Source organism: Cinclus cinclus, chromosome 10 (genome assembly GCF_963662255.1).
Source record: "Cinclus cinclus chromosome 10, bCinCin1.1, whole genome shotgun sequence".
Lineage (NCBI taxonomy): Eukaryota > Metazoa > Chordata > Aves > Passeriformes > Cinclidae > Cinclus > Cinclus cinclus.
The window spans coordinates 12,296,463-12,322,528 of NC_085055.1; the positions used below are offsets into that span (position 1 = coordinate 12,296,463).

A 26,066-nucleotide genomic window follows, 5' to 3' on the forward strand; every position below is an offset into this window, starting at 1 on the left:
AGACATTAGAGCTCTTTTACGCTGCCAGTTTGTAAATTTTCTATATAAACTGTTTACAAACTAAAATTGTAGACAGACTTCAGAGACAGGTAAAGAAACACTACAATCAAAAAAAAACCCCAAAATTAAAACACTTCTTCATTTTCAAAAATATGAAGTTAATTTACTGTAACTCTAACAGGAAAGAAAAGCTCTATAACATGAAAGAGATAAAACAGATCTTAACCATAAATTTCAAATTTCTACCTCATCTGTCCCAAAGTTGAAGAGTCATTAGACCAAGCCATCTGATTCTGACCCAATTTTGCTTTTCAGCCACTGGGTAGCTCTCATACATTACTATGCTTTTCACAGAAAAATCAGACTATCAAGCTGCCATAAGAGAAGCTTTCTTTTCAAAGTTGCCAAAGGGAGGGTCAAGAAAGAAAAGAGCAATTATTGCCTACAGCTTTCCAATCACTACTGTATCCTGCACAGAGCCACAGAAACACTTACTCAGAGTCTGCTGCCCAAGGCTCATACCAGGACTGCTGTTTGACCCAAAAGAACCCCAAGGTTTGGAAAGCAAGGCAGATGATGATCTGAGACAACACGGAACACAGAAGTGGACCTGAGATAAGACCTGATGGAGGCCTTCGTGCAACAAGCTCTGTCCAAGCAGGGTTCAGACTCACTGCAAAGAGAACAAAAAACAAATGACACATTGCATCATTATGGTTTTCAAGAGTTATCCTGTTCACATTCTGTGGGATTAGAATGGCTTGCTCATGACATCACTTTAAAATTTAGTCCAGAACTGCAAATGTGAAACCACCTTGAAAAGACCATAGAGCCCTAGAACAACGCCACAGTGCCTTCTACAGGCTGGTTCCCCAGCAGCATAGCATAACAGGGGACAGAAGCAGCAGTGAGACACAAGGAATTAGTAGTGTCTGGCCAAATTCCCTTTGTCTGGCACAAGGACTTACAGCTTGCCTCCTCAATTCTGGATTGCCATTGATTCAATTCAGATGTTTTTACTAAATTTGAAAATGGAATTCTACTGTTAGCCAGTGAATTGAATGCTAGGTTTGTATGTGGAATCAAATGTTTCACTAGGCAATACTTTGAGTGTAACATCTTGTGGACAGAAGTTCAAAGTAAAAATGCAAGGAAACATTTGAGCAAGATGATATTGCAATAACTCCTGTTTTGATTTCAAAACAGCTTCCTGTACTGTGAAGACTTAGTTCCCCAAGATCGTGCCCACAACCTGCTTCTTGTAAGTGGACATTTCACTAATTTCAGATGAATCTAACTCAATACACAGTGGTGGTTTGGGTTTCTTAATGCATAGATGTAACAGTCATAACATTTTCACTGTATATCACGGTGTTTTCTCAAAACCACATGTAATTAGATATTAAAGAAAATCTGAGCAAGCAAAAGCCACAATGGTAATTCAGTACAGTACTTACTAGTGAAGACAACCACCAAAATGATTGCCAAATCAATGAAGAGAAACTGGAAATCTCCCAAATTGCTCAGGATCTGGAGAGAAACCACAAATGAAACATCGGTAATTTCTTCACACCAGAAAAAAATTATACTGACACTCTTACAAAATTAATTTTTTGAATTTCACTCTATAAACAAGACAATATCCTGTCAAACTGACCTCCTTCACCTGCAGGAGTCCTGAGTACACAGAACAATTCCCCAAGTATCATGGTATGAAACAATTTCCTTTTCAAGACGCACAAGCTATTTCTAATTGAAATTTGTTTGTAATCAAAATTGTATTATTGAATCTTACATACCAATGCAATTATAGCTTAGGCCTACTGTTCTTTAAACACCAAGGCCTTACTATGTACTCATACAGGTGTTAAAATTTCCACCCCAAAAGTCCTTTAATACTCTGCACCTTTAACTTGCTCAGAATACAAATTAAAATACAGGATTTCTATCAGGTGCCACTAATGTGAAACCAATAATATGAACAGGAAATATTCACTTTGCTTCCCCCCCCACCAAACAGTACTTCCAGTTTCTTTAAATTCTAACATAAAAGGAATGCGTTGCCCTTTAAAAAAAAAATAGGCTGTTTCAAAATGCTGAAAGTTTTTAAATAACTGAAATCTGTATTTTTGCTTTGTATATATGCTTATTTGGTCTTCCCACTGTAGAGACTTTCTTTTCACAGCCAATGCCTTTTCTAAACAGATACTGCCATGTATTTTGTACAGTTAATGTGGAAAAAATTACCACACAAAATACCAACAATACTTTTAGTCTAAATGTATTATTGAATGCATGTGTTGTACTCAAAGGGACTTGCAATAATTTGTATTAAATATCTACCAACTTTCAAATCTCTGAAGTATGCTGACACTGCATAGGTATTTACAGAATACTTACAGAATACAGCAAAGTAACAGTGATGTACTGGATGATGCTGTATAATGCCATGAATTTAAACACACAGAAGGAAGTTATTAAAGCAGCACGGCCTTCCCTGTCAAAACATACACAATCATGTAACTACAAAGCTTTCTGTGCAAGCAGTTAAGTTCTGCCTACCAAAATGTTAGCTGCAATTAAACACACCAGCAAACCCTTTGAGGGACATCAGGCTATACACATGGAGAGAAACAGGAGTTAGAATGGTACACTTCCCCCAGCAACAAAGCTGTGGGAATGTCTTCTAAACTCAGCCACTAACTTCAGTTCTCTTTGGACTTCATGTGGTTTTTCAACAGAGGTTTTAAAATTTAAGTCTTTTTACACAAGCATTTATGAAGCATTAGATTACTACATGGATTGAATGAACACAAAGTCAGCCACAGAGCTGCTGACTTCAGAAATGTTTCTGATAATGCATTACTTCACTAGCTTCCTACAAACTCCTACATTCTTCTTTGGCTGACCTTTATCCAAAACCGTTACCTAACTTCCAATTCTAGAGTCAAAACATTGGTCAAACCCTATTTAGAAAATGTGTCTTCTACTTTGTATGGTGCTGAGCAATTATCTGAAGATTTTTACTGCTTGCAATTACACACAGCCTTTATGGAAACTAGCAAAGTCACTAATACAAAATTAAAGACAATGTGTAGAACCTCGGTCATGCTTTGAAAAATTAATTTTACATAGACAAAGGATTTTACATAATAATAAATCATGATATGGCAAGGCTTTTCTCAGAGTACCTTCATTAAAGAAACAGAACCACTAAAATGTACGGATTGTTCTGTAGCTCACACTGGTTTCCTACAGCATCAAACATATACTAAAAAAGAGCATGCAAAATGAGTTCCACAGACACTTTTTAGTCCACAGTGAATAGCATTACCTGATCAGCTTTGGCACACAGGAAATACTGGGTGTCCTGGAAGTAAATGGTGATGCCACAGAAGCCTCAAGTTCAGACAGAGATATACCACCATGTGCTCTCTTTAGTGCCTGCCAGGAACATTGAAATAGAGACCATTTAGAACTTCCTTCAGCTGTACAATTTAACTGAATGGTTCTGTATGTAAAATAAAAATATACTTACCCCACAGTCATTTGCTCCATCTCCACACATGCCCACATAGTAACTATAAAAACCAAACACACATCAGCATTCTGGACCATTCTCCAAACATGGTTCATTTAGCTTATTTTATTAATTGCTTCTATATTACTTTGAGTTATTCAGGGTTTGCATAACAATGAGTGATCATTGACGCTGAAATCAATTACTGTTCCTGTTATACATACAGGGAAGTAGATGGAAAAGTAACATGACAATGACATGTCAATCAAATGGTTTATAAGCTCTCTGTCATCCCAAGGTGGTCTAAAAAAATCTTTGCTCTAGGCAATGACACTTCTGTAGTACTTTGTAGGGCTGCAAGGCCTGATACCAACAGTCACATACTGACCAATGTGAATACAAGTCACACTGATTACACTTCTGTAATACACAGAAGATGCTTGATGGTTTTGTTTCATAAACCAAGCAACTGCTTTTATAAAATGTTGGTCAGTTTATATACATATTTCTTATTTAGAACTTCATGAAAAGTCTGAAACTTTCCCAACTAGCCAGCAGATGGTACTACTCTCATTCTATTAGATTAGCTAACAGGCTGATCTATCAACACAAGGAGTTCTATCAGACCAGCATTTTTCTTTAGCCAAAATAGCTAGCAGCATGAATACTTTTTGTCTCCTACCACACCAAAAACATTCAACCCTCCTGCTTTCTATGCTTAAGCAAATACTTACTCTACGTTTTGTAAAGCTTCCACCAACTGAGTTTTCTGATCAGGTGCCATGCGAGCAAACACAGTGCCATGTAGCACGAGCTGCAAGACAGAAGAGTTCTTAATGCTCACTGGGAAAGTCTATTCACCATTGAAAGTGCCCATACTCAAGTAAAATACACACCTTGGGTACCAGGTCCTGAAAATGCTCCAAAATCACTGCAAATGATTTCCCATTCATTGCAAAATGGTACTTTGTCATCTGGAGATCCTCAAGGCTTTCATGGACCAATTTAACTGGAATATCCTATCAAAAGTAATTTCATACTCTAGCAGTAATGCTACACATTTACACAGACACCTTACCATTTCAAGCTAATAACACAGAGGGGTATTCCTAGAGATCCCACACAAGACTAGGTTTATAAGAATGTCATTTGAAAAGAACAACTCATACAATAAAAACACTTACAAATTACTGAGAAAATGTGGTTTAATGTTTCAACTACAAGCAGACAGAGACGTTTTAACAGATTAAAACATTGGGAAAATAACCCTGCCAAATGAAATGTCAAATGTCATATCACAGTTGAAAAACTACCTCCCCCCAGCTGCTTTACTAGTCTTTGATATTTGAAGAACCAGTATATCAATTCTGAATTAACACTGAACAGCAGATTTATTATTTAATGGAATAATATAAAAAGAACAGTAAAATGAACTGCCTACACTCTAAAGGCATGATATGGTCATATTACCTCTGAGTTTATGGCTGGTGATGAACTAGTGCATTTTGCGAGGGTATCTGCATAATGCCAGTTGATCCTGGCAGCCTGCCCATCCTTTGGAGGTAGTGCTTCAGCAATAATGACCTTATCCTGAGGTAGAATCATTCCACAGTCTCTGGCCACAGAGATAGCAGTTAACATGTTATCCCCTGTTAAACAATTGTATTTAAAAGGGTTTTGGTCAGAAAAGAATCAAGATCATACACTGATATTCCCTGTAAGAGAAAAGCTAACAAAACCTGTAAAGAACTAGGAGAAGGACTGCCCCACATCCCAGTGCCAACCTCAGAGCAAACCAAGTCTACAGACAACATCCAAAGCCTACCAGGTAAACCCTGTTCCTTAGAAATTTTGTGTGCTTCTTGGACCTACAGAGATCTATTATTGACCAAATCTTAGTATATATGGAAAATCAGGCAGAAAACCTGCAGCCATTTAAAGTACTGCTTTTTACAGAGTCACAGAACATGCAACCAGAGCTGTACGGTTAGCCTAGCAAAACATTCCAGAATTACAACAAGTATGATTTAAAAAACACATATTGTACAGAAAAACACTGAGCACAGACTTCTAGCATGCTTACAAGGATCTAAGTCATTCTCCCAGAAAACATCCAATACAAAATGACTTTTCATAGTACAAATCAAAATGGTAGGGACCCTCAGGATATGCAGTCCAGCTTCCCGCTCAAAGCAATTTCAGTCATAAAATGAGACTAGGACTTCAACATAGCCTGATTTGGAAGACTTCTAAGAGTTTTCATCCCCCAGTTCAGTATCAAGCAGCTTATACTTGGAGCTAGGGAGAAAAAACTACAAATTCCACTACAAAAGTGGAATTAAAGCCTTTTCTGGTTTCTTTGACTTACCAAAGCAACTGGCACCCAAAAAGAAAAAGACTGGTGTCTGAATATTTTCTCAAGTTTCTAAACTTCCCTGTTGCTATAAACACAGTGTAAACCAACTGACACTAAAGTTTGACTTCAAAGACATATTTAAACCAAGATCAAAAAGAGATGGATGTTTCAGTAAGAATGTTTACATGCTAACCTGTAACCATGACAGTGCGAATGTTGGCTTTATGCAAATCTTCAAGTACAGCAGGGGTTTCTTGCTTTAACTTGTTTTGCATTATAATTAACCCCATAAAATCCATGTTGCTTTCAATAGCATCTCTGATGAAAAAGAGACAAGGAAGAGATTATAAGATTTACAATTACAGATGTAGCTTTAAATGCCTGATTTTCTGCTTATCAAAGTAAAGAAGAATGTGTATTTTTAACCATGAAGTAGTTTTCTTTATAAATAAAGTGATGTGAAAAAATATAATCACAATAATTTGTACTTATTTCCCTTGTTTTAATTGAAAACCAGTGTGAGAAAACGTTGTTTCCTCTCAAGCACAATCTTCAGTTTCTTCCACAAGAATGCTTTCTAAATGAAATTACAGTCTCAAATAGGTTATAGCCTGTTCAGAGCTTATAGCTCTGAAACTAACTGCATTCAGAGGCCAAATACTAAGATACGTTTAGAGTGTACATCTCTATTTTCGAAATAAGCTGAACCTTAACATAAAAGCTACCACATTGTTACAAAGGCATGTAAGAATAATAGGCACTGGCTAATTAGGCAGAGAAACTAATTCTCTTTGGTTTACACAAAAAAAGTCAGTGTATTTACAGGTCTTGGGTATTCTATGACTATTGTAGATTTTCACACCTGAAACCGGAAAACTCATTTCTCTGCTTTGCCAAATCTTTACCTTGTACACAGGGCTGATACAAAAGAACACAGCCAAAGCTGGCATTTTCAGAGCTGTGCTACACATTCAAGCACTGTGGGAAAGATGACATTATCCACAAAACTAGGCTCAGCTGAAAAATAATTCACAGGAGGTATTACTCTTTGAAGGAAGAAACCTTTCTACCTTCCAAACCTCTGTAATGAGAAAATGGACATGCTACCTAAGAAGACAAAGAAACTGCATCAAACATGCATAGGAGGATTTCCACTACTTGCCATTATCCTTATTAAATACAGATGAAGTAAGCATGTGCAAGTAAAGAAATAAGACGAGGTTTTCTGCCAAAACTGTGTAAATTAGACATCATGAAAATAATATTCCAGTTCATTTCCAGCTTAAAGCTCATCCTCCAAATTCACTTTGCAGAAAAAAAGCTTCCTTATCTCGTATGTCCAGGGCACAACTAAAGAATGCACAGAACTGTGTATGTCAAGACAGAAGAAAGCTGAATAAGAGTAGTAATTGATTTAAACAAAAATACACATTATGTATTAATTCAAAGCATGCATCTTTTAAAGTCTGTTACTTATTAAAATAGTGAAGTCACTCTTACCTGCTAATAGTCTGCACTTTGTGCCACGTAAGCTTAGACTCCAGTTTTCTGTGAGCAAGAGCAATAACTCGGAAGCCCTGCTTAGTGTACTCTTCCAGGACACGCTCAAAGTCAACAGGAACTTAAAAAAGATCAAGTTCTGAGTTATTAAAATAGTCATATTTCAGCTGAGCTATAGAAGAAATAAAAACAATTTGTGCCTTTACCTGTTTCCTGCTTACACAAGCTGGCAATCACTTCTGGGGCACCTTTCATGTAAGCATCCATTCTCTTTTCCCCCAGAACCCTGGCTATTACACACATGCGCTGCAACACTGAGGAAAATGGAAACTGGCGCACGATTCCAATTTCATACCCAGTCTGTGTCATACAGGAAGGAAGGAAGAAAAAGGTTACATCCACATACATCTAAAGAAAAATAGGTATGTGCCAAATGAAAAAGCATACTTACCGACAGCTCAAACAATTCCTGAAAAACAAAAAAAAAAATACAGTCACTCCAAATATCCATTTTAAGTATTTCTTCAGCTATGAACTAATTCAACACAAATCAATAAATGAATCTGCACAGCATTCTTGGTATGAAATCATATTGTATTTTCAACAGATTTCATAAAAGCTGAATATAAATATACCGCATCTGTTTGGTATCCTTGACTTTAGGTGAGACACAGTAGAACTGTAGAGCTTGACTTCTTTAATAGACTTTCCAAGACCTTTCACAGACCAAGTTGTCTGTTTAGCCTTTGTAAATGACTAAAGTACAATGGTGTTTCAGAATTCGGCCATGATTATTAAGTATATCCCCCCAAAAAATAATACAGTACGTTTCAAGCACGTTCAGATGTTAACTACTGCACAGTAATTACTGCTGTGCATGTACACTGAGCTCTGAACAAAAGAAAGACACGTCTGTCTACTACAAAATATGGCTCATACAAATGCACTGACTTGTTATACTTCCCCACAACCCTACTGTGTGATAATCTGGATACTTATTCACATGCTTAAAATTTCCCTTTGTGAAATATTCAAAAATACTTCCAAATACAGCTAGAAGAAACTTTTAAATCTGCTAAGTACATTTTGGTTTTTTTACTCAGCACTTAATATTATCTCTAAGGTACAAGAGTGGCAAAAATTCCACGCCACAAAGTGACATTAACAAATGATTGTTTTAACTGAACTGCAAGGTGAGCACAGCTAAGCACTTTGTTAGAACAGTAAGAATTTGGTAAAAGTATCAATATTAAAAGGCTTAAGCTCAAAAAGCTTTACTGTATTTTACAACCAGTCTGTAAAGGTAATAATGCTAACACAAAGTTTATTCACCTTGAGAGTGGAATATACTGAACCACTACCTTCAACAATGGTTTAAACAGGTTTGTTGTGTCTTTGCCATCAAAACCCTCACAGTTCTGATCCCATTTCAATTTTATCAGCCAGAACCTCGGCATACATTAAAATTTGTTTCTTTAACTAAAATGAATTATTTTGAGTTTTTATACCATTTCTTGATCTGTTGCTTGCTTGGATTCTGGGGAAAGTTGTTTTGAAGGCCGAACCACTGTTGGCATGATTCGATTATGAAGAGCTGTTTCCTCTTCAGTTGCTTCTTCTAAAATCTGTATTTAAAAAAAATCAACTAATTTATACATACATTAACTTTGACTTGCTCATAATGTAATAATCAGGGGAAAAAATGGCACTTACCCATCCTATTGCTTCAAACATCTTCAAATCAAGTGGATCCCCAGAAAGCACCCCTTCAATTTTTGTAAGGGAATGACAAGTTGCCATGCAAGCAACAAACTCTGACTTCAGCAAGCTCTCACTGCAAGCCCTCTCTTCCGGCAAAAGGAAACTGAAACAATGAAGTAATAATATACTTAGCACTATAATTATTTATTATGAGCCACTTCAAAAGGTTTGTTTAGATTAACAGAAGAAAATTGACTGCACAAGTCCCTTCACTTGTATTTTCACACATCACAGAAAACAAATTAAGACTCTGGGCTGGAATCTTCAGAAACTATCACAACCTTTTCCTCCTTCAAACACATAGTGTTCACTCCTTCCCCGTCTAGTTTGATCTCATACAAACCCCTCTTATCACTTAGTACTTAACTTAATTAGCTAAGCTAATTCATTTTAGCAACCTGAAAAGTCATCGCTTAGGAGGGCAGGATTAATGAAACATGAAAGAGTATCTGCAACAGTTTAGCAGTATGACAGTGATGAGGTCTCAGACTCCAAGGAATAAAGTTCCACCTCAGCTTCAACATGAAATTGTAACGTCCAGTATACCTGAACCACAGTTCAACAGACATTCCTACAGCACATTACAAAAATGTAAATATGTATGAGTTCACACTGAATTTTCTATTCTATTCTGCTGAAACTGAGTATCATGAGCTCATCCTTACCGAGCATTTTCCACCCGCTGAATTCCCCAAAGATCCAAGCCATCCTCAGTAAGTGTGCCAGTCTGCAAAAGAGACCAAGGAGCATGGCATGAAGAAAAAGCCTTCAGAAACAAATTATCTTCTGGCAAAGCAAAAATTAACTGTTATTAAAGCAAATTACAATTGAACAATATATTTTCTTCTGTTTTCACATACAAATCAAGACTTCAGGACAGAAAATACAGTATCTCCCTTGTTTTTTGCTAGCAATTAAGTCTCAAACTCATTAAATAACTTCCAAAAACATTCAAAGCAGTCATGCTCCTCACTGGAGACAGGACAAATGAAACAGACCTTTAAAATCCAAAGGTGATAACATATCCTAATAATCAGGGACAGGGTACAATGGAAAATGGGTACTAAACCATTAGTACAATCTCACATAGTTAAAGCAGTAATGGAAATGTACTTACAGTTGAAATAATACAGTTAGCATTTTGAGATAAAATCTAAGGAGGAAAATATTTTTTATCTAGGAAATAGGCAACAGCAAAGAATTCTGGCTAGCAGCATTACTGTCTTTCACTTGTGTTTGATTAAGGAATAATAAAATACACTTGCTCAGCTTTTCATTGAAACAAATGAAAATGAGAAAAAGTCGGACTTCACACTTGTGTGTTTTAGCAGGTAGTGTGCTAAATAAAGTTCTTGGTAAGCCTCAACTCTCACATTTCTGAGGTGCCAGTAATACGCTGGGACTTGGGAGTCTTGAGATGAGAAAGGAGCTCAATTACAACTTTTTAGAGAAGATTAAGAGAGTTAACAGATGGTAAACACTGACTACCTGGAAGCTAACAGATCACAAATTATCTAACTTTCATTACAAAATAATGAGTTTTCCCTTTTTGCCTATACGAACTCCCTTTTCTGAGACAATGCCCCTCCAGGTAGCAAGGTTTCAAAATTCATCTAACCTTATCAAAACACACAAGATTCAGCTGGCCACAAATATTTATCCTTTGTGGGCTGATGCAGAAGATGCCAATTTTTTTCAACCTTCTTTGTGCATAAACAATGCCAGCAGTCATAGCAGCAGGTAGTGCTGGAGGCACCGTGATAGTGATAATGTCAAGAGACTCGATGATGATGGTACGAGCTGGAACCTGCAACATGTCAGAGTTAATGAGCAAGAACTCACTGCTTACAGATTCACTATCCCACTGATGTGTTACCAAGAGCAGAACCCACACATTGTTTTCCCAGTACAGTGTGTTCTGGATTGCCCAGAAATTTAGCACAATCTTCACCCACCATCAGCAACCACAATAATACAGTCCTAAATTATCCGCAACCCACAGCTTCAAATTCACACTTTTCCCCCTGGAAATATATTACTTTAAAACATTAGCTGAACAATGCAAAATTTCTTGAGAGGAAAAAAAAAGAAAACAAACAAACCAAAAAACTTAACAGTTGTCAGGTTATTCCTGGATAAGGACTTCATTGCCTGCAGCATGTTTTAGATGTGCTGTATCCTATTTCTTCCAACTGTATACAAGTCAGATGGCAATCTCATACATAACAAAGATAAAAAATCTAATAATTGGGTCAAGAGAAATCACGGTAAACTCAAATGTCTCTAAGATATTCAAATTCTGCTTCTGTGCTGAATTTTATTCTCAGTAACCTTGTCTCATTTCACTGATATAAAATAGAGCAAAAAATTTTTCACTTTAAATCAAAATAGTTTCTCGTCATCTGAAGTGCAACGGAAGTCATCCATCCACCCATTTTCTAAAAACAAGACAGTTCTGGATCAGAACTGAAAACATACCTCATTTAAGATGCTATTGACAATTGTGTAAAGAAAGCCAAAGCCTGCCACCACCACCAGAGACAGGAGAAACAAATAGGCATCTCTGTAGAGCTTAAAATCAGTTGGCTTTGGATACAGTATGGAACGAACAAGCTGTCCTTTAGCAGTACTAAAGCCTAGAAATAAAGGAATAAGTGATTAAAAATACATACAAAAGCAAAGTTATTAAAATATATTAAAAACCTCAATAAAACCCTTAAGCTACTAATTTCACTACAACTGTTTCTCAGTATCCATAGCAGATGTTTTGCAATACTGTAATTAAGGTGCTTTAAAAATATATGTGCACATCATACTAAGGGCTTCTCTCCTTTGGCAAGGACATGCAGATGATGCAAACAAACCCCTCCTCTGCAGCAGCAGCAAATCCTCACATGGCTTAGCCTGGCAGAGTTTCTTGTACTGCATTTTGTCCCTCACATTGCAGAGCTAATAGGTATATTTATTGTCTAATGAAGACAGTCCTTGCAAAAAAGAAAATTAAGATATTCAGCGTCCAACATTAAATACTTAAACAGCAAGTCTCCATAAGGTCTTTTGAGAGCCAAAACAAAAGTCGCAGAAAAAACTGCAGTGCAGGGAGTCATCTTCAGGAGAAAAGCACCTCCTGATGGTATTTTGACAACTAAACTAGGAGACTATCCTTCTAAAAGCCTTACAGTTGAACAACCAGCAGATATCCCAAGGTCCTCCTTGAACTTTTGTCTCGACGTTTAAAGAGGCCAACATTAATGCCCAATTCTGTGTGCCCAAAACATTTTCCATCTGCTTAGACTTCAAAGTCTATTAGTACAACCTCAAAATCAATGCCAGGTCTTCTGGAATTAGTGGCAGCTCCCTGACAGCTTCTCAGTCTGCCAGCCACCACAGCAAAGGCTGAGCCTCTGACATTTGACATACAGGATTCTATCAAAACAGAGCAACTATGGAATCACTCAAAGTAGATGAGCTCATCACAAGATGAAAAGCCATGAAGCCTCCAGGCTTTGAATTTGCTACTGCAGAATACAAACCATGGGCCTGTTCAGAGAAGTTCACCATGTCTGTATGTACTGCAGTATTTAGCAATAAATGCTTTGTAATTCAACATAGTGGTCAACAAAAAAATCATAACTACATTCTACTTTTTTTCATGGCTTTACAGAAGGTTCTGTAGCTACACACGATAGAGCACATCAGAGTAAAACAATAAATGAAAACCTCATGGTGTGTCTTTAGAACACACTGGATACACAGATAATTTAGTGGACAATTCTGTTCTCTAAAGCAAAATAACCAGTTTTGAATTCTTTTCAATTACAAATAGGAGCCACAATAACATCTATCAACTGAGTTTTAGGAAGAAAGAAATGAATACATTTTATGTGTATTTCAGCTGTAACATCAAGCATGTTAAAGGTACTTTGAGTGTAGTCCCAGCAGATCAATCTTATATCCTGGTTTATGACAAGATTAGGACTACATGCCTTTGCACACAACTATATTGAGTTCTGTTCTCCTAGATCTTTTAAGGACTAGATTTTTAAGTACCTTCAATTTTGTGGCATTTGCATCCCTTATATAAAGGGATTTTTACTTGCATCTCTCTGTGTGAGAATTACTTTAGTTCTTACTATCAAACCTCTTAGGAGCAACAAGCTGCAAGTGCTATGATATCTATATCCCTCTTTCCTGAGGGAAATTCCCTCTTGCCTAAAAACTGTTCCTGTGAAACAGACAGGAGAAGAGAGTATTTTGCATCACTTTGCTTCTCTCCATACATAGCCACAGCAGGAAAACTGCATTTGTCCATACATAAAACCTGAATAAAGCCTACAGAGCTGAATTAATCCTGTTTACAACAGGAGCTAACTCAGACCTTCCATGGGCAAAGAACATTTTACACACAGCTTCTGATGTTAGGGCAGTAAGACTCAGCATGTTGGGAGCAATTGCAATGCTCCTTGTAAGAGTTACAGACCATGGTATCCGACTTCAAAACAAAAAGTACTGTAATTCCTGCAAAGCAGAAGCAACATGCCTTCAGCAGTTAATTTGTGTTTGGGCTCACTTTGCACACCAGCTGGGCACACGAAATTTATTTAAGAAACAAGTTGAAATGGGTATTATCAAAGGACAGATTTGTTCAAGGGAAGGAAAGTATCTCTTAGAAAGAAAATACTATTAAAAGCCTCAAGAAAGGAAATAAAATAAAAATCAGAACTTTTACTGCTAAAGCAGACTAACAGAAGGTGAAAAGAATATACCCGAGTAAGAAGCAGGTTATTAGGATGAAGTTATTTGTTGGAAAACTTGTTTTAGGTAGCAGTCCAATTTCTTCGATCTATTCTATGGATTATAGCTTGCATTAATTTATTTTGTGGTGATTTTCCTAAAAAGACCTTTGTAAAGCAGAATCCCACAATTGCACTAGCCTGTGCAATTTGTTTTCATACACTACGTGTATCATTTAACCCCAGATCTCTTAACATAAGAATTAGCATTTCTGTAGATAGCTCAAACTCAACTAGAGATAAAGAAAAACATTGGCATTGTGAATGACTCTGCTAAAATCAGCTCTTCTCCACTATCCACCCAAACCTTTTCCAAGAGGCACATGCAATTCAACAAACACACTACCAAAAATCCTCTAAAGAAAATTAAAACATATTCAAGCAAGTTTTTAGTCGATGCTGAAGACTGATTCACTTTCTGGCTTCCCAACTGTTAATCTTCTGACCATCATTTAGTTTTATTATTGTTATCAAGCTATTTGGGGTATATTCTTTTAGCTAAGCTTAGCAGTATCAGCCAGTTGACACACACCTACAAAAAGGAGCAGTATATTAACAATGGATAAACTCAACAATCAATACCTGTTCTCACTACCAGAGCTTTGACCAATTCTCCAGTGTAGAACCGGGTCTGAATGACATTGGTTCCACAGAACAGTGTGTGCCGCTTGTGCACTTCAGGACTGTAGATCTCATCTCCCACTGATTTTGGATATTCCGAAGGATTTGGCAGATTAATCTTTGTGACAGGAACACTTTCACCTTAAAGGAAAGAAAGCCTCTAAGCAAGATCAGAGAAGAAAATATTTTTTCATTCACAACTACAAGTAGAATAATATAGTCTCACTTCACCAGCACACAGGCAGACATATGGAAGTAATCTTCCTTTCTGCATGCTATTAGGTAGTCTCTCACCTATTAGTCTCAGCTCAGCAGATTCCTCACCCCAATGCTCTTTAACACTATTCCTTATAGAGCTTATATACTATTCCTTATATTCCTTATAGAGCTGTGCCCCTTACTTCAAATCACATCGATGTAAAACACGCTTCATTAAAAAAAAAAAACAGGACAAGCTTCCTTCTCTGGCTGAAAAGCATCACTACTTTCTTTATTAAGAAAAACTAGAAGCTGAAGAAAGTTACTCTCAGCTCCTTTGGTGACCGAATACAATCAATTTTTATCAGTTGCTAGTAGCAGCAAGAGGATCAAGCATATTCAGAAAAACTGAACACGATAGAACACACAATCTCAGAACTGCAATTTTCTAAAGGCTATCAATTTGGACAGATAATCCTAGGAATAACAAAAAAATCCATCTTAGTCATTGAAACTGTCTTTTAAATACATCAGATCCTTGGTTTCAGCATACGCAGGCACAACTTGAGGTAATAATTTGTGGGTTTAAATGCAGTAGAACATTATACTCACTATCTTCATTTTTAGAAGAAACTAAAAAGTTCGGGCAAAGTTTTCTAAGAAGCAGGCTTCAGAACTCCACCTGCACTTAGAACACCAAGTCAAGAGGGAGGAAGACAAGCTATCAAGAAGAAATCTTTTTAACAAGAAACCATCAGTCAAAATTTTTGAGTTTCCAAGCAGTATCAGGTAGCTGTTGCAGATAAGAAGGACACAAGTACATGAGTACTTCAGAATATGTCTAATTGTAAGAACATATACATTTCAAATAAAATAAACATATCCATTTCTGGTAAAACATACTGCAAGTGAGCATGCCCATAGGTATAAACTAATACTTTAAGTTATGCAGCATTGTGTATCAAATTTACTTTACCTGTTAGCATACTTTCATTTACAATGCAAGTACCACTGAGCAGTACTGCATCACAGGGCATAATTGTCCCATTGGATGGAATCAGCATGGTATCTCCAGGCACGAGGTCAGTGGAAAGGATTTCTTCTATTTCTGAATATTAGAACACAAACAAGTTTACTTGAAAATAGCCACCATCTATAAAACCTGATAAAAATCACATTTTGAACACATCCAAGATACAGGTGGTGACAAGTACAGCTATCAATAAAATGAAGTATGACTTCATTTTGTAAATAGCATGAAGAGATTTTAAAATTATACAGAAAAAGCCATTGATTAACCCCAATTCCACCACAGATTAAACTGTGGAGCACATGGATAGAGGGCATCATGACAAATGAAAGGAATCAAGCTTATACAAAAGACAGTAATGATTAGCTACAGTGTAACTTCAGTATAAAGACATAAGTCCAACACAAATACCTGTCTTAAAATCATGCATCACAATCTTTTGGATACCACACCTTTAACTGCTGTGGTATCCAAACGAGGGGAAGTTCAGAAATAATCTTGCAGCTCTTGTTGGGTAATAAATTGTAATGAAACCCACCACATGTGCATCTTTAAGTCAGGAAAGAAACTAGAATGACAATTACGTAAGTGGAATGGTAGAGAATGAGGAACAGCAACAGGACAAGCACCTAAACCAGAACAAACCTGATACTCACTGAAAACGTTATTTAGAAAAGTTAACCCTGAACATATTACACTACATAAATTCCACTTGGAACTTCTTTTCCCGTGCAGTTTTGCTAAGGGATGCAAGCATTTCAAGCTGATCAAAGAAAGAACAGATGCAGACCCACTTTACACTCACACTTCATGAGCAATTTAAATTCAACCTTCCAGGTCTCCTGTGAAATTTACCTTGGTTTCCTCTGCAGACAGAAACCCTTACAATGCTGTGAGCTGCTACCATGTCATGTAACATAACATATTGCTGCAAAGGGGAGAAAAGTTCATTATTCAGAAGTACAGCTTATCTTCTTCTAAATGCACATTCTACAGTGTAAGTAATGAGATTCTCTACTAACATTGTTTAACAACAAAACACTACTCAAAACATTCTCTTGAACATAGTTTAGAAAACTTATGGGCAAATAAAGTTTGAGTGCATCAAACTGCACAGGATCCTATTTTTAACAGCATTCTGGAAGCAAACATACATTGTCGTACAAAATATTATACAATCATTAGGTCATTAATATACAAAAGTAAAAGCTGCAGTAGTTACATGAACTTGAATTAAGGTAGAAGCTGTTTGGGGGTTTTTTGTCTCTGGTCTGAACCCAGAAATTGCAATTTAAGGACAATTACTACTTTGATTTCCGTCAGGTAAGTCCACAGAGAAAACTGAATCACCAGTTTAACAAATCATATTCTTCAGTGGTGCTCAGCTCTGCAGGGCTTTTTTTCAAACAAGGAAGCAATGCAAGATAGAATCACTGCTGCCAATAAAACTTGGTACAAAAAACTTGTGTCCAGGTTTTATTTAAGCAAGGTAGTGTTTCTGTTACATGAGGCCAACCTATTGACTCATCAGTGTGGAAAGTCTGCAAAGGTCTCAAAGAAAACCATATATCCAAATTATTTCAGCTCCAAGAGGGAAAATGTGTAATAATATTCTATCTGCATAACTCTGAAAAATTCTTAAAATATTTGTAGGCAATTACACAACAAGGCAACCAGTAAAAAGCCAAAAAGATGCATCTATTTTCTTTGAACTTACCTTTCTAATGGTGTAGAGTGAGCTAACAATGGATATTACAGACATAATCACAATTGCTAATGCATAGTAGTGATACTCATCAGTTATCCACAATATCACACTGAACAACTGGAAAATGTAAAAAGGGTTGAGAACCTAGAAAAGTGACAAAAATTCAAGTTACACCAAAAGGCCAAATGGGCTCTTCATCAGAACAAAGCTGAAATTATCCCCCTCCAGGGAGAAGACAGTTTCAGTTCTTTATACATAATTTTTGTTCGGTTTGCCAAAATGATCCTTTCTTTCACTACCTGCTCAGTCCCTCAAAAGCACAGTTCTCACTCAAATAATGCACAACTACAGACTTTGAAGACTACATGCATTTTCCCCTACACCTCAGAATAGGGTAATGGGAACATCTGATGTACCTTAAAAGATAATTCTTAAACCAATTGCAATGTTGCTTTCCATTTATTCTTAATAAATGCCCTCATGCCTTAAGTTCTTACTCTGTTAGATCAGGTTGGAGAGTTTCTTTGTTCAAAAGTTCTACTGTGCATTATTATAGCACAAGATAACAAACCAGCTATTCAAACCCACCCAATACAAGGAAAATGGAACAATTCCAACAACACCACATTTATTTGCTGCATATGTTTTAATATATAATCCTAGGCCTCCACATGGAGAACACAAGTAATTTTATGTTTTAAATTAACTACAAAAAACAAATAAGATGCTGACCCTTTCAAAGAATTCTGACATGTTTTCTAATGTCCTTACTAAGGGACCAGGCTGTGAACTCTGGAGAGCTTATAGATGAGGCCTCTTTGATCTTTAGCTCTAAAGAGAGCTGGAAAGCTCAAAAGAACTGTCCATATGATCTTGTTTTTCAGTGCTGGGCTCTTGGGCAAGATTTCCAACAGTAAATAGTCATTGCACTTGAAACAACTTTCAATGATATACCTTTTTCAATTTGTTAAAGAAGAGATTTTACCTCCTTAACCAGAAGCTTAAAAATGGAAGGCACTTTCACAGCAATTTCATTTACTCCATAGAATGCTCTTCTGCATTGAAAGAGAAAAAACACAAAATAATGTTAAGATTTTTATTAGGAGTCTTATTGAAGTCAAAGCAATTCCACTAATCTGATAAAGCATAACATGTCCCTAAATCTGTGTCTCTCTTCCTATTCATCATAGTTTCTAAAAGGGCCTTTCAGAAAACATTTACCTAGTGAGATGTTCCAATACAAAGATAATTATTTTATATCTCAATTTGAACTGTACTTTATTTTTTAGATTCTTTCATAACAAGATTTCTCTCTAAACTGTGTATGAATCCAATGTTATTAAATATGTAATTCTGAAAGCCAGTATGTGATTCTCATTACATTCAGCTTAAACAAGTGCTAACTCCTACCCTGTAGTAAGACACTGTTTTCAAGGTCCTGTACCTTAGTTTTATTCTTAGAACTAAGAAAGGCAAATCATGAAAGAAGGAGCAAGAAACCAAGATCTGATGGGATCAGAGCTGGTTAAATGACAGTAACATGAAAAAGCCCTTAAAATTATCTGAGGAGAAAGGCTTTTATTTAAGAAAAAGACAAAATTGCCAGAAGATTAATTAATAAGCAAGCAGATGCTCCCATATTTTAACCTGCATGAAAGTCTCATTTTCAAAAAAATCAGACACCGATCACTCAACTGTCTTCTAGTCTTTTTAACACTCTGTTCTCAAATACTACTGCAATATTACCTGTAATCATGCATTCCCTTTGTCAGTCCTGTGCTGTGTTCATTATGAATTGCAGAGCAGAAGGTAGATTCATCAAGACCTCTAAATAAGGAAAAAGTCAATGAGTTGTTTCAGAAATCTGATATTTAAAATGAAGTCTTCAGAATCAAAAGAGCTATGTGTTATGTGTTAACCTGGCCCTAGGTTTACAAGGTTTCTCTAAATGTTTTAAGTTCAAGGATTTTAAAAATACTATTTTAGATTAAAAAATACACAAAAATGTTAATAGCTGTATCTTTCCTCTCATACTGTCATGAGCAATTTTTCTTTTCCTGTAGGAAAAGAAATGTAACAGTGGATCTAAGGAGAATCCCTAAATTTAAGTACTCTGTATGCAAATATGCATACCTGTGTATGCAATGTCCATGCAAAGAGAGAGCTTCTAGCATGACATTCTCTGCTTTTTAGACTACCACAACAGACTGAATTCCCAGGGCATTTAAAAAAAAAAAAAAATCCCTGTGTGCAGAGTTTATTACATAAAGCACTCATCATCCCACTCAGAAATTCAGTTGACAGTAGCTAAAACAAAACAGACATCCAAGGTCAGAGTTGCATCCTCTTTGGCTATGTGACCAAGTCTGACTTAGCCCAAGAACAATTACACTTGCATTTCCTGTGTTTAAAACAGTGATCTTAATATTATGGTAATATAAAAAGAACAATGATATTGCACTCAAGCTCTTGTAACTGAATTAGTTGCCCAAGAAATTTTAATTTGCCCCCTTCTGTGTTGTGCAAAGCCTTTCATTCTGTGATCAAGCTGTTCTGTCACCGAGTACTTGCTGCAGCCCAAAGCAAATGCTCTTCATGATGCAGTGCTCTGCTTAGATCACAACACAAGTGTGCTGCCTGCTTTAAGGGTTTTACTACAAAGTAAAAACCTCTGTCTCACATGCTGTCTCTTTATAAATATTAACTTGATTCTCTACCAGGCTATTAGGTAATATCAATTTTTGGTTTATACATATCAACTGAAGAGCAGAATAAGAAAATGTATCTTGGAGAAGGACAAATTTTTCAAGACTTCAGAATATTTATCATTCACAAGCTCAGATATCATTTTGCGCACAGTATCTAGTACTTCACTACATGACCACAGACTTTAGAGAAAAGCTATAACAAACTGGCATTTTTATCTGACCTTGTGGAAAAGTGACTGAGTGCTCTAACAGTATCCAAAATGTCTCAGATCCAGTTCTTTCTCCTCTTTATTATCCAACAGCTAAATAATCATCTCCAGCTCAGCTACTGTACCTGACTAAACAAGTGGCCAGACTCAGTAATGGCTAATACATCAAACAAATCAAAGTCTGGCATATCAGCAAGAATGTGATTGAATAAACGCTCACATAACTTCACAGGCATATCTGAGATTTTTTTCCAGGGCTTATAAATTGGCTGAGTTATCACAAGAACATCAAAAGACACAGTCAAATAGCCACAAATGCCAAGTTTCAAGTCACTGCTTTAATGCCAAGGAACAACATTTTTTTCTAAACACACGGAGTCACATGATTTTTTTCCAATACCTGTTCTTAATGTACAAGCACAGTTTCTTAATCTCATCTGTGGGAACTATTCCCTTTGAACAGTTTAAATTAGGAGCACTATAAGCATGAAAACAGGAGCAATTTTTGCAATGCAAAATGATGAGTGTCACTACCTGCACAACTGTATTTCATGGTAGGCTTGACACAAAAAATGCATAAAGCTTTCAATTACTTACTCCTGAACTGAGACATTTCCACCCTTCCAGATGAGGACTGCTCAGTCAGTTTTGTAATTGCTTGTGTTATAATAATTTCTTAAAATTGTTTTCATCGCTGATAACTTTCCACATTATCTGCACACACTTTTTTTGGGAAAAAAACAGCTCCACATGATAGTTCAGTGCAGTGAGCACTGATTTAAGTTTAAAAGATATCGTATTTCTGATGTGAATTTATTATTTTAATGGGCAGTTGCTAAATATGGAGAAGCCTGTGCTCATTTAACCTGGGGCACTATGAGAAGGCCTTATCAAAAAAGGAAAAAGTTTCTTCTTCAACTCTAACATCATGCAACAGTGCTGCTGGATAAAATAGAGTGCATCACAAGCTAGTGCTGCCCACTAAAAGACATTTTTTATCAGTGCAGTAGACCTGTTTATGGTACTAAAGAGTAACAAAAGATCAGATCCAGCTCAACTGCACTAAAACCTACACAAAAATGAGCAAAAAAGGTATTTGGTGAATTCTCCTTCTTCCTAGATACTCCTTTTGGGTCCAGCTCAGCAACACGTAAAACATAATAAGTTATTTCATCATAAGCAAAGTTTTTCAGTGTTTATAGAAGTACTACTGTCTATGAACAGGTACTCTGATTCTCAAGTAGCACTCCAAGAAAAGGCAAAAAAGCCTGCAGAGGCATGCAGCCTGTCACCCTACACAAACCACACTTGATAAAGGCAGATTAAACAAACACCTTCCTTCCAAAATCTCCCTGCCCTCACTACAGTTCAAACAAACACTCAATGAGCTAGAACAGCTGGTCAGAAAATAAAACCCGTGTTTCAGCACGTTCTTAGGCATGGTATATTATTTTTTTTTAAATGCAATTTGAAGTACAACATATAAGAAAAAAGTATTCTTACCGTACAACGTCAAAACTTTGAACTGAATCATTCCAAAAATACTTCACACTGTGATGCGTGAAATAACGAATCTGTAAGGGCAACAACACAGAGATGTTAAACTGGTACCACTTAACACGTCTCTTCTGACTGACCTTATTCAGAGAGGTGACAGAAAGTGAATTTAGAAAAGCTTCACTGAAAAATGAACACTTTTCTTCTGACGTAATCTTTCAAGCTTCCTATAATTTCCAGTAACAGGTTATTGAAGAGATTTCTTTTCCACCCAGAGTTAGCCTTTCAAACAAAAGTAGCAGCTCACGTGTCCTGTACTGTGTGTGTTTATTCTCAATAGTACTTGAAATACTTGAGAATTATAGTACTGCCAGTATAGTATTGCAAGTTCACTTACAGGTAAATATTTTTTCATATCGTTTTTATTCTCTTCTGCAGCAGATTCAGAGAAATGAACAGCATGGCCATTTGAAACCTTGTGTACGATAGGGTTAGGATTCTGAAAAGGATCAGCTCCCAAGGAAGGCATAATGCGAACCTTTGCACAAAACCATATCTTGAATTCATCCTTTAAAAGAGGGGGAAAATGAGTTAGCTGAAAGAGCATTTAAACAGCATTTTACAACGACAGCTGTAGCAAAATCACAGCTCATAGATTAGCAGAGCCCATACAGAATTATAGAACATATCCCCAAGTTAATATCAGTTAACTTAAGAATAAATTTAGTTGCACAATACTAAAAGAGTATTTTTGCACTTGGGTCAGCAGTTACACCCTACTTCAACAAATGTATCTTTGATGAACTCGGGAGGGGATACCATGTTTCAGCTGATATGAACAAGGTATTTGCTCTGTAACTGTTCTTGACAACAGCTTTACTAACTTTGATTCTTAAAACTGAAAGACTATTCACAATGCCCACTGCAAAAAGCTGGCAGTCTTCCCAGCAAAGCTACACACAGGAGCAGCACTGTGCACTGCTGTAAAACACAGTCATATCTACACTGCAAAGCAAAGATTGGTGTACTCTAGCAAGCAGAAGGAACTGCAAACGGGGAGAAGCACATCCCTCTGAACACTTACAGTTGTTCTTAGCAGAACCACCTCACAGTCTTTAAGCGTAGTTCTTTTGCACGTTGCTTTCACACGCCACTGGGGCATCCAGTAGAGGAGGAGGAGGAGGAAGCCACCAGAACAGATGACTCCTACAGCAACCAGCACCAACTTCCAGCGACACAGATCATAGCCATAGATCTCCTGCACGGAAGCAGAAACAAGATAGGATTACTCTCTTCATTACTGTGGCTTGGGATGCCAACGTTAATTTTTCATAATGCGCAGTATTTAAAGCAAACAAAATTTCAATGCCATTTCCTCTTTTTTCTTTTCTAGGGGAAGGAAAGATTTGAAACATTTAATACATGATGGAGGTGGAAGCTGAAAAGAACACTGTTTTGCTTAGTCAGAAATATAAACATCAATAAAAGCCTGACAGGCAGATCATGCATACTGTGTAAAACATTTCATTGCAAGACTGTCTCCTCTCTGCACTGCTCCCTAAGGACTGAGGTTGCAACACAACCTGCCTTAACTCTCAGTGAACAACATTTTTGGCTGTGACACAGCACAAGTCAGCTGAACATTTAAGAGCAAAAGCGTGTGTTTTTGTCAAATCCTGATTTTATGACATGATATTTGATTAGCTAGCATTGACAGTTTTGAATTACTACTGCAGGCTGAATTTTACACATTCTGAAAAAGCCCCTAAATATATCAAACATCATTTTTTAGTAGAGAATTTTGCTTATTTTGCTTGCCATTTAACAAGAAATGCTACTTTACAAACTCCAAGCCACACTCAAAGGTTCTGTAACTTGCACCAGACAGAAAAATCCTTCTCCCATGAAAAAAAACCCCAAGTATTCAGTGTGCAAGCACTAACTTAACTTGATGACAGCCAGGAACAGAAAATAATTTAGTGATTTACTGGACACTGTTTTACATTCCTGAGTTTCACATTACATCATTACATTATACTTCCTGCTGTAAAAGGGCAATGAAGTTTCCCATTGAGTCCCACCCATTGTTCATACTGACATGAACTTCTTGGGGTTTTTTTTTCTACTTTTCATTAAACAGAGTTAGAAATTGTTTAAATTCCTTCCCTAAGAAAAGGCTTTTCAAAAGTTTGGTTTGCCACCTTTGCTGATGACAAAAGCAGAAATAAAGCCCATTCTCTCTTACCCCCAAAACACTATTTATTTCAGCAAAATAGGAGAGTGAAAGACAGTGAGAGAAGTTAACACTCATTTTAGGACAAAATAAAATTATTTCCTAAAAAAAAAAAAAATTAATTTTACTGATCAGGCCATAAGCATCTCCTGTTCTAAGATGCATTTGCTTACTTTCTGTATTAGAGCTGTCTAGTGAACAACTACTTTTCCTAGCAGTTGGTACAAGGACAGAACAAGATCTTTAATTCACAGAAACCTATCATTTTTTGAATCAGGAATCCCTATATATACCAAGTGTACTAGAAAAATACCTATGAACCCCAAGTGGGCAAGAAATTGGAAGATTAGCTGCTAGTGCTTTCCTGCCAAAGCTTACTGCTTTGAATCACATTATGAAGCAGTAATCTATTTTAAAATACAACAAAAAATCTCCAGGACATGGAGGGAAGAAACACCAAATAATCAAAGAACAACAAAATAATATCAATAGTAAACAAAAACCAAAACACAACCCACTTTGTTTCCATTTTCATGTGTAAGTAGAAATGTTAAGCACCAAAATGTGTTATCTACTGGACTACTTAACAAAAGCCTTTCCTATTCCAAGACTAATTTCTTAATACCAAAAAATATTGCCAAGGATAATCTTATAAAATTGCTATATTGATTTAAACTGAGACAATCCACTTCCTGATTGAATACGTCCCTTTAAACAGAAAACCCTAAAAATGTGTTTCCATCATTGTATAAAAATAGATTAACAGAGTTCATTACCATCTCATCTTCCTCTGCTTTATTGACATATTTCTTTTCTTCTTTCTCCATGTTTAGTATGATATGGAACTTCTCGACTTGAGATATGGAAGACCTTCAAAAAGACAAGAATTAAAAACTGAAGCAACATTACTGATTTTACACTCAAGTTTTAAGTCATTACAAGCTACTTTCAGTAAGTGCATACATATAACACAACACTGACAAAATATTTATATTTATCTTCAATTTTCACTGTTACTAGTTTCTAGAAGCAACTATCCAAATAGGTCTATAGAGCTTTATGACTGAACATCAGATGATACAAGTGAAATACTGTAGAAAAACCAGGCTTTAAAAGTGAGGGAAGAAGCTTGTACCAATTTAACTTGGCTACATTCTACATGCAGCAAGCAGTTTTTGGTACATCCTACAAGCTTCATAATGGACATACAAATTAATCCTGTTTAAAAAAAAAGAAGCTTAAAATAGGTCAATATTACACATTTGTTTCACTCTATATGTAATAGCTCCAATGACATGCTTTCAGAAGTCAGTCTATCCTTAAAGAGGAAAGGCACAGTACCCCTGGGATCTGCACGTCTCATCTGAGCAGAAGAATAAATACATGCTTAAAAACGTTTAGTCCCCAGGTCACCATTTCTAAATCTATACATGCTTTTTGATCAGTCTTTCCCCTTCTTTCCAATTCCCCTACAATTCACAATTTGCATCAAAATCTCTCACAGTTGCTAATCTTGAGAGTTGATTTGAGGACAGATTACGATCACAATTTTCATGAACAAGAAAAGGCATGGAAAAAATATGGCACTGTCTATGGGATGAATGCAGCGCACACAGATCCATACTCCAAAAGGGGAGAGCTACAAACAAAAGCTAGAACATATTGTGAGGCTTATCAGAATTTTCCTTGTCACATAAGCAAGTAAAATCATAAGTACCATGCCAAAAAGCCAAATTTTTGAAATTAAAACTGCATTTAACCTTCATCTGGGCACCCCTGTACATGTTAAATGTAAATAAACAGTTTATAATTAATGCATAGGAACAAACAACTACCACAATTAAAATAACTAAATAGCCAGTACTTGCCTGCCAAGACATAGATTGACTATAATTCTCTGCACTGACATGATACAGCCTTCAATTTTATTTA

General features: G+C 36.4%; 1 protein-coding gene across 3 annotated transcripts in view; it reads right to left on the reverse strand.

Annotated features, from left to right (window-relative positions):
* ATP13A3 (ATPase 13A3) overlaps positions 1–24,961 on the reverse strand; it is a 35,974-nt gene extending 11,013 nt beyond the window's left edge. For 2 of the 3 annotated variants that reach the window (XM_062498994.1, XM_062498992.1), the window contains exons 1-27: positions 24,911–24,961; positions 22,986–23,159; positions 22,254–22,469; positions 21,908–21,978; positions 19,234–19,314; positions 18,473–18,542; positions 17,497–17,631; positions 16,635–16,707; positions 15,726–15,857; positions 14,513–14,692; positions 11,616–11,773; positions 10,756–10,944; positions 9,803–9,864; positions 9,090–9,240; positions 8,885–9,001; positions 7,828–7,845; positions 7,583–7,736; positions 7,377–7,497; positions 6,070–6,194; positions 4,991–5,169; positions 4,417–4,539; positions 4,255–4,334; positions 3,539–3,581; positions 3,335–3,444; positions 2,401–2,497; positions 1,458–1,530; positions 496–673 (exon numbers count right to left, since the gene is read on the reverse strand). In XM_062498994.1, the coding sequence (XP_062354978.1) occupies positions 496–673; positions 1,458–1,530; positions 2,401–2,497; positions 3,335–3,444; positions 3,539–3,581; positions 4,255–4,334; positions 4,417–4,539; positions 4,991–5,169; positions 6,070–6,194; positions 7,377–7,497; positions 7,583–7,736; positions 7,828–7,845; positions 8,885–9,001; positions 9,090–9,240; positions 9,803–9,864; positions 10,756–10,944; positions 11,616–11,773; positions 14,513–14,692; positions 15,726–15,857; positions 16,635–16,707; positions 17,497–17,631; positions 18,473–18,542; positions 19,234–19,314; positions 21,908–21,978; positions 22,254–22,469; positions 22,986–23,159; positions 24,911–24,961 (3,161 nt within the window). The remainder of the gene's footprint in view (positions 1–495; positions 674–1,457; positions 1,531–2,400; positions 2,498–3,334; positions 3,445–3,538; positions 3,582–4,254; positions 4,335–4,416; positions 4,540–4,990; positions 5,170–6,069; positions 6,195–7,376; positions 7,498–7,582; positions 7,737–7,827; positions 7,846–8,884; positions 9,002–9,089; positions 9,241–9,802; positions 9,865–10,755; positions 10,945–11,615; positions 11,774–14,512; positions 14,693–15,725; positions 15,858–16,634; positions 16,708–17,496; positions 17,632–18,472; positions 18,543–19,233; positions 19,315–21,907; positions 21,979–22,253; positions 22,470–22,985; positions 23,160–24,910) is intronic. The other variant, XM_062498993.1, reaches the window with a different exon arrangement.
* Positions 24,962–26,066: the final 1,105 nt, after the last annotated feature.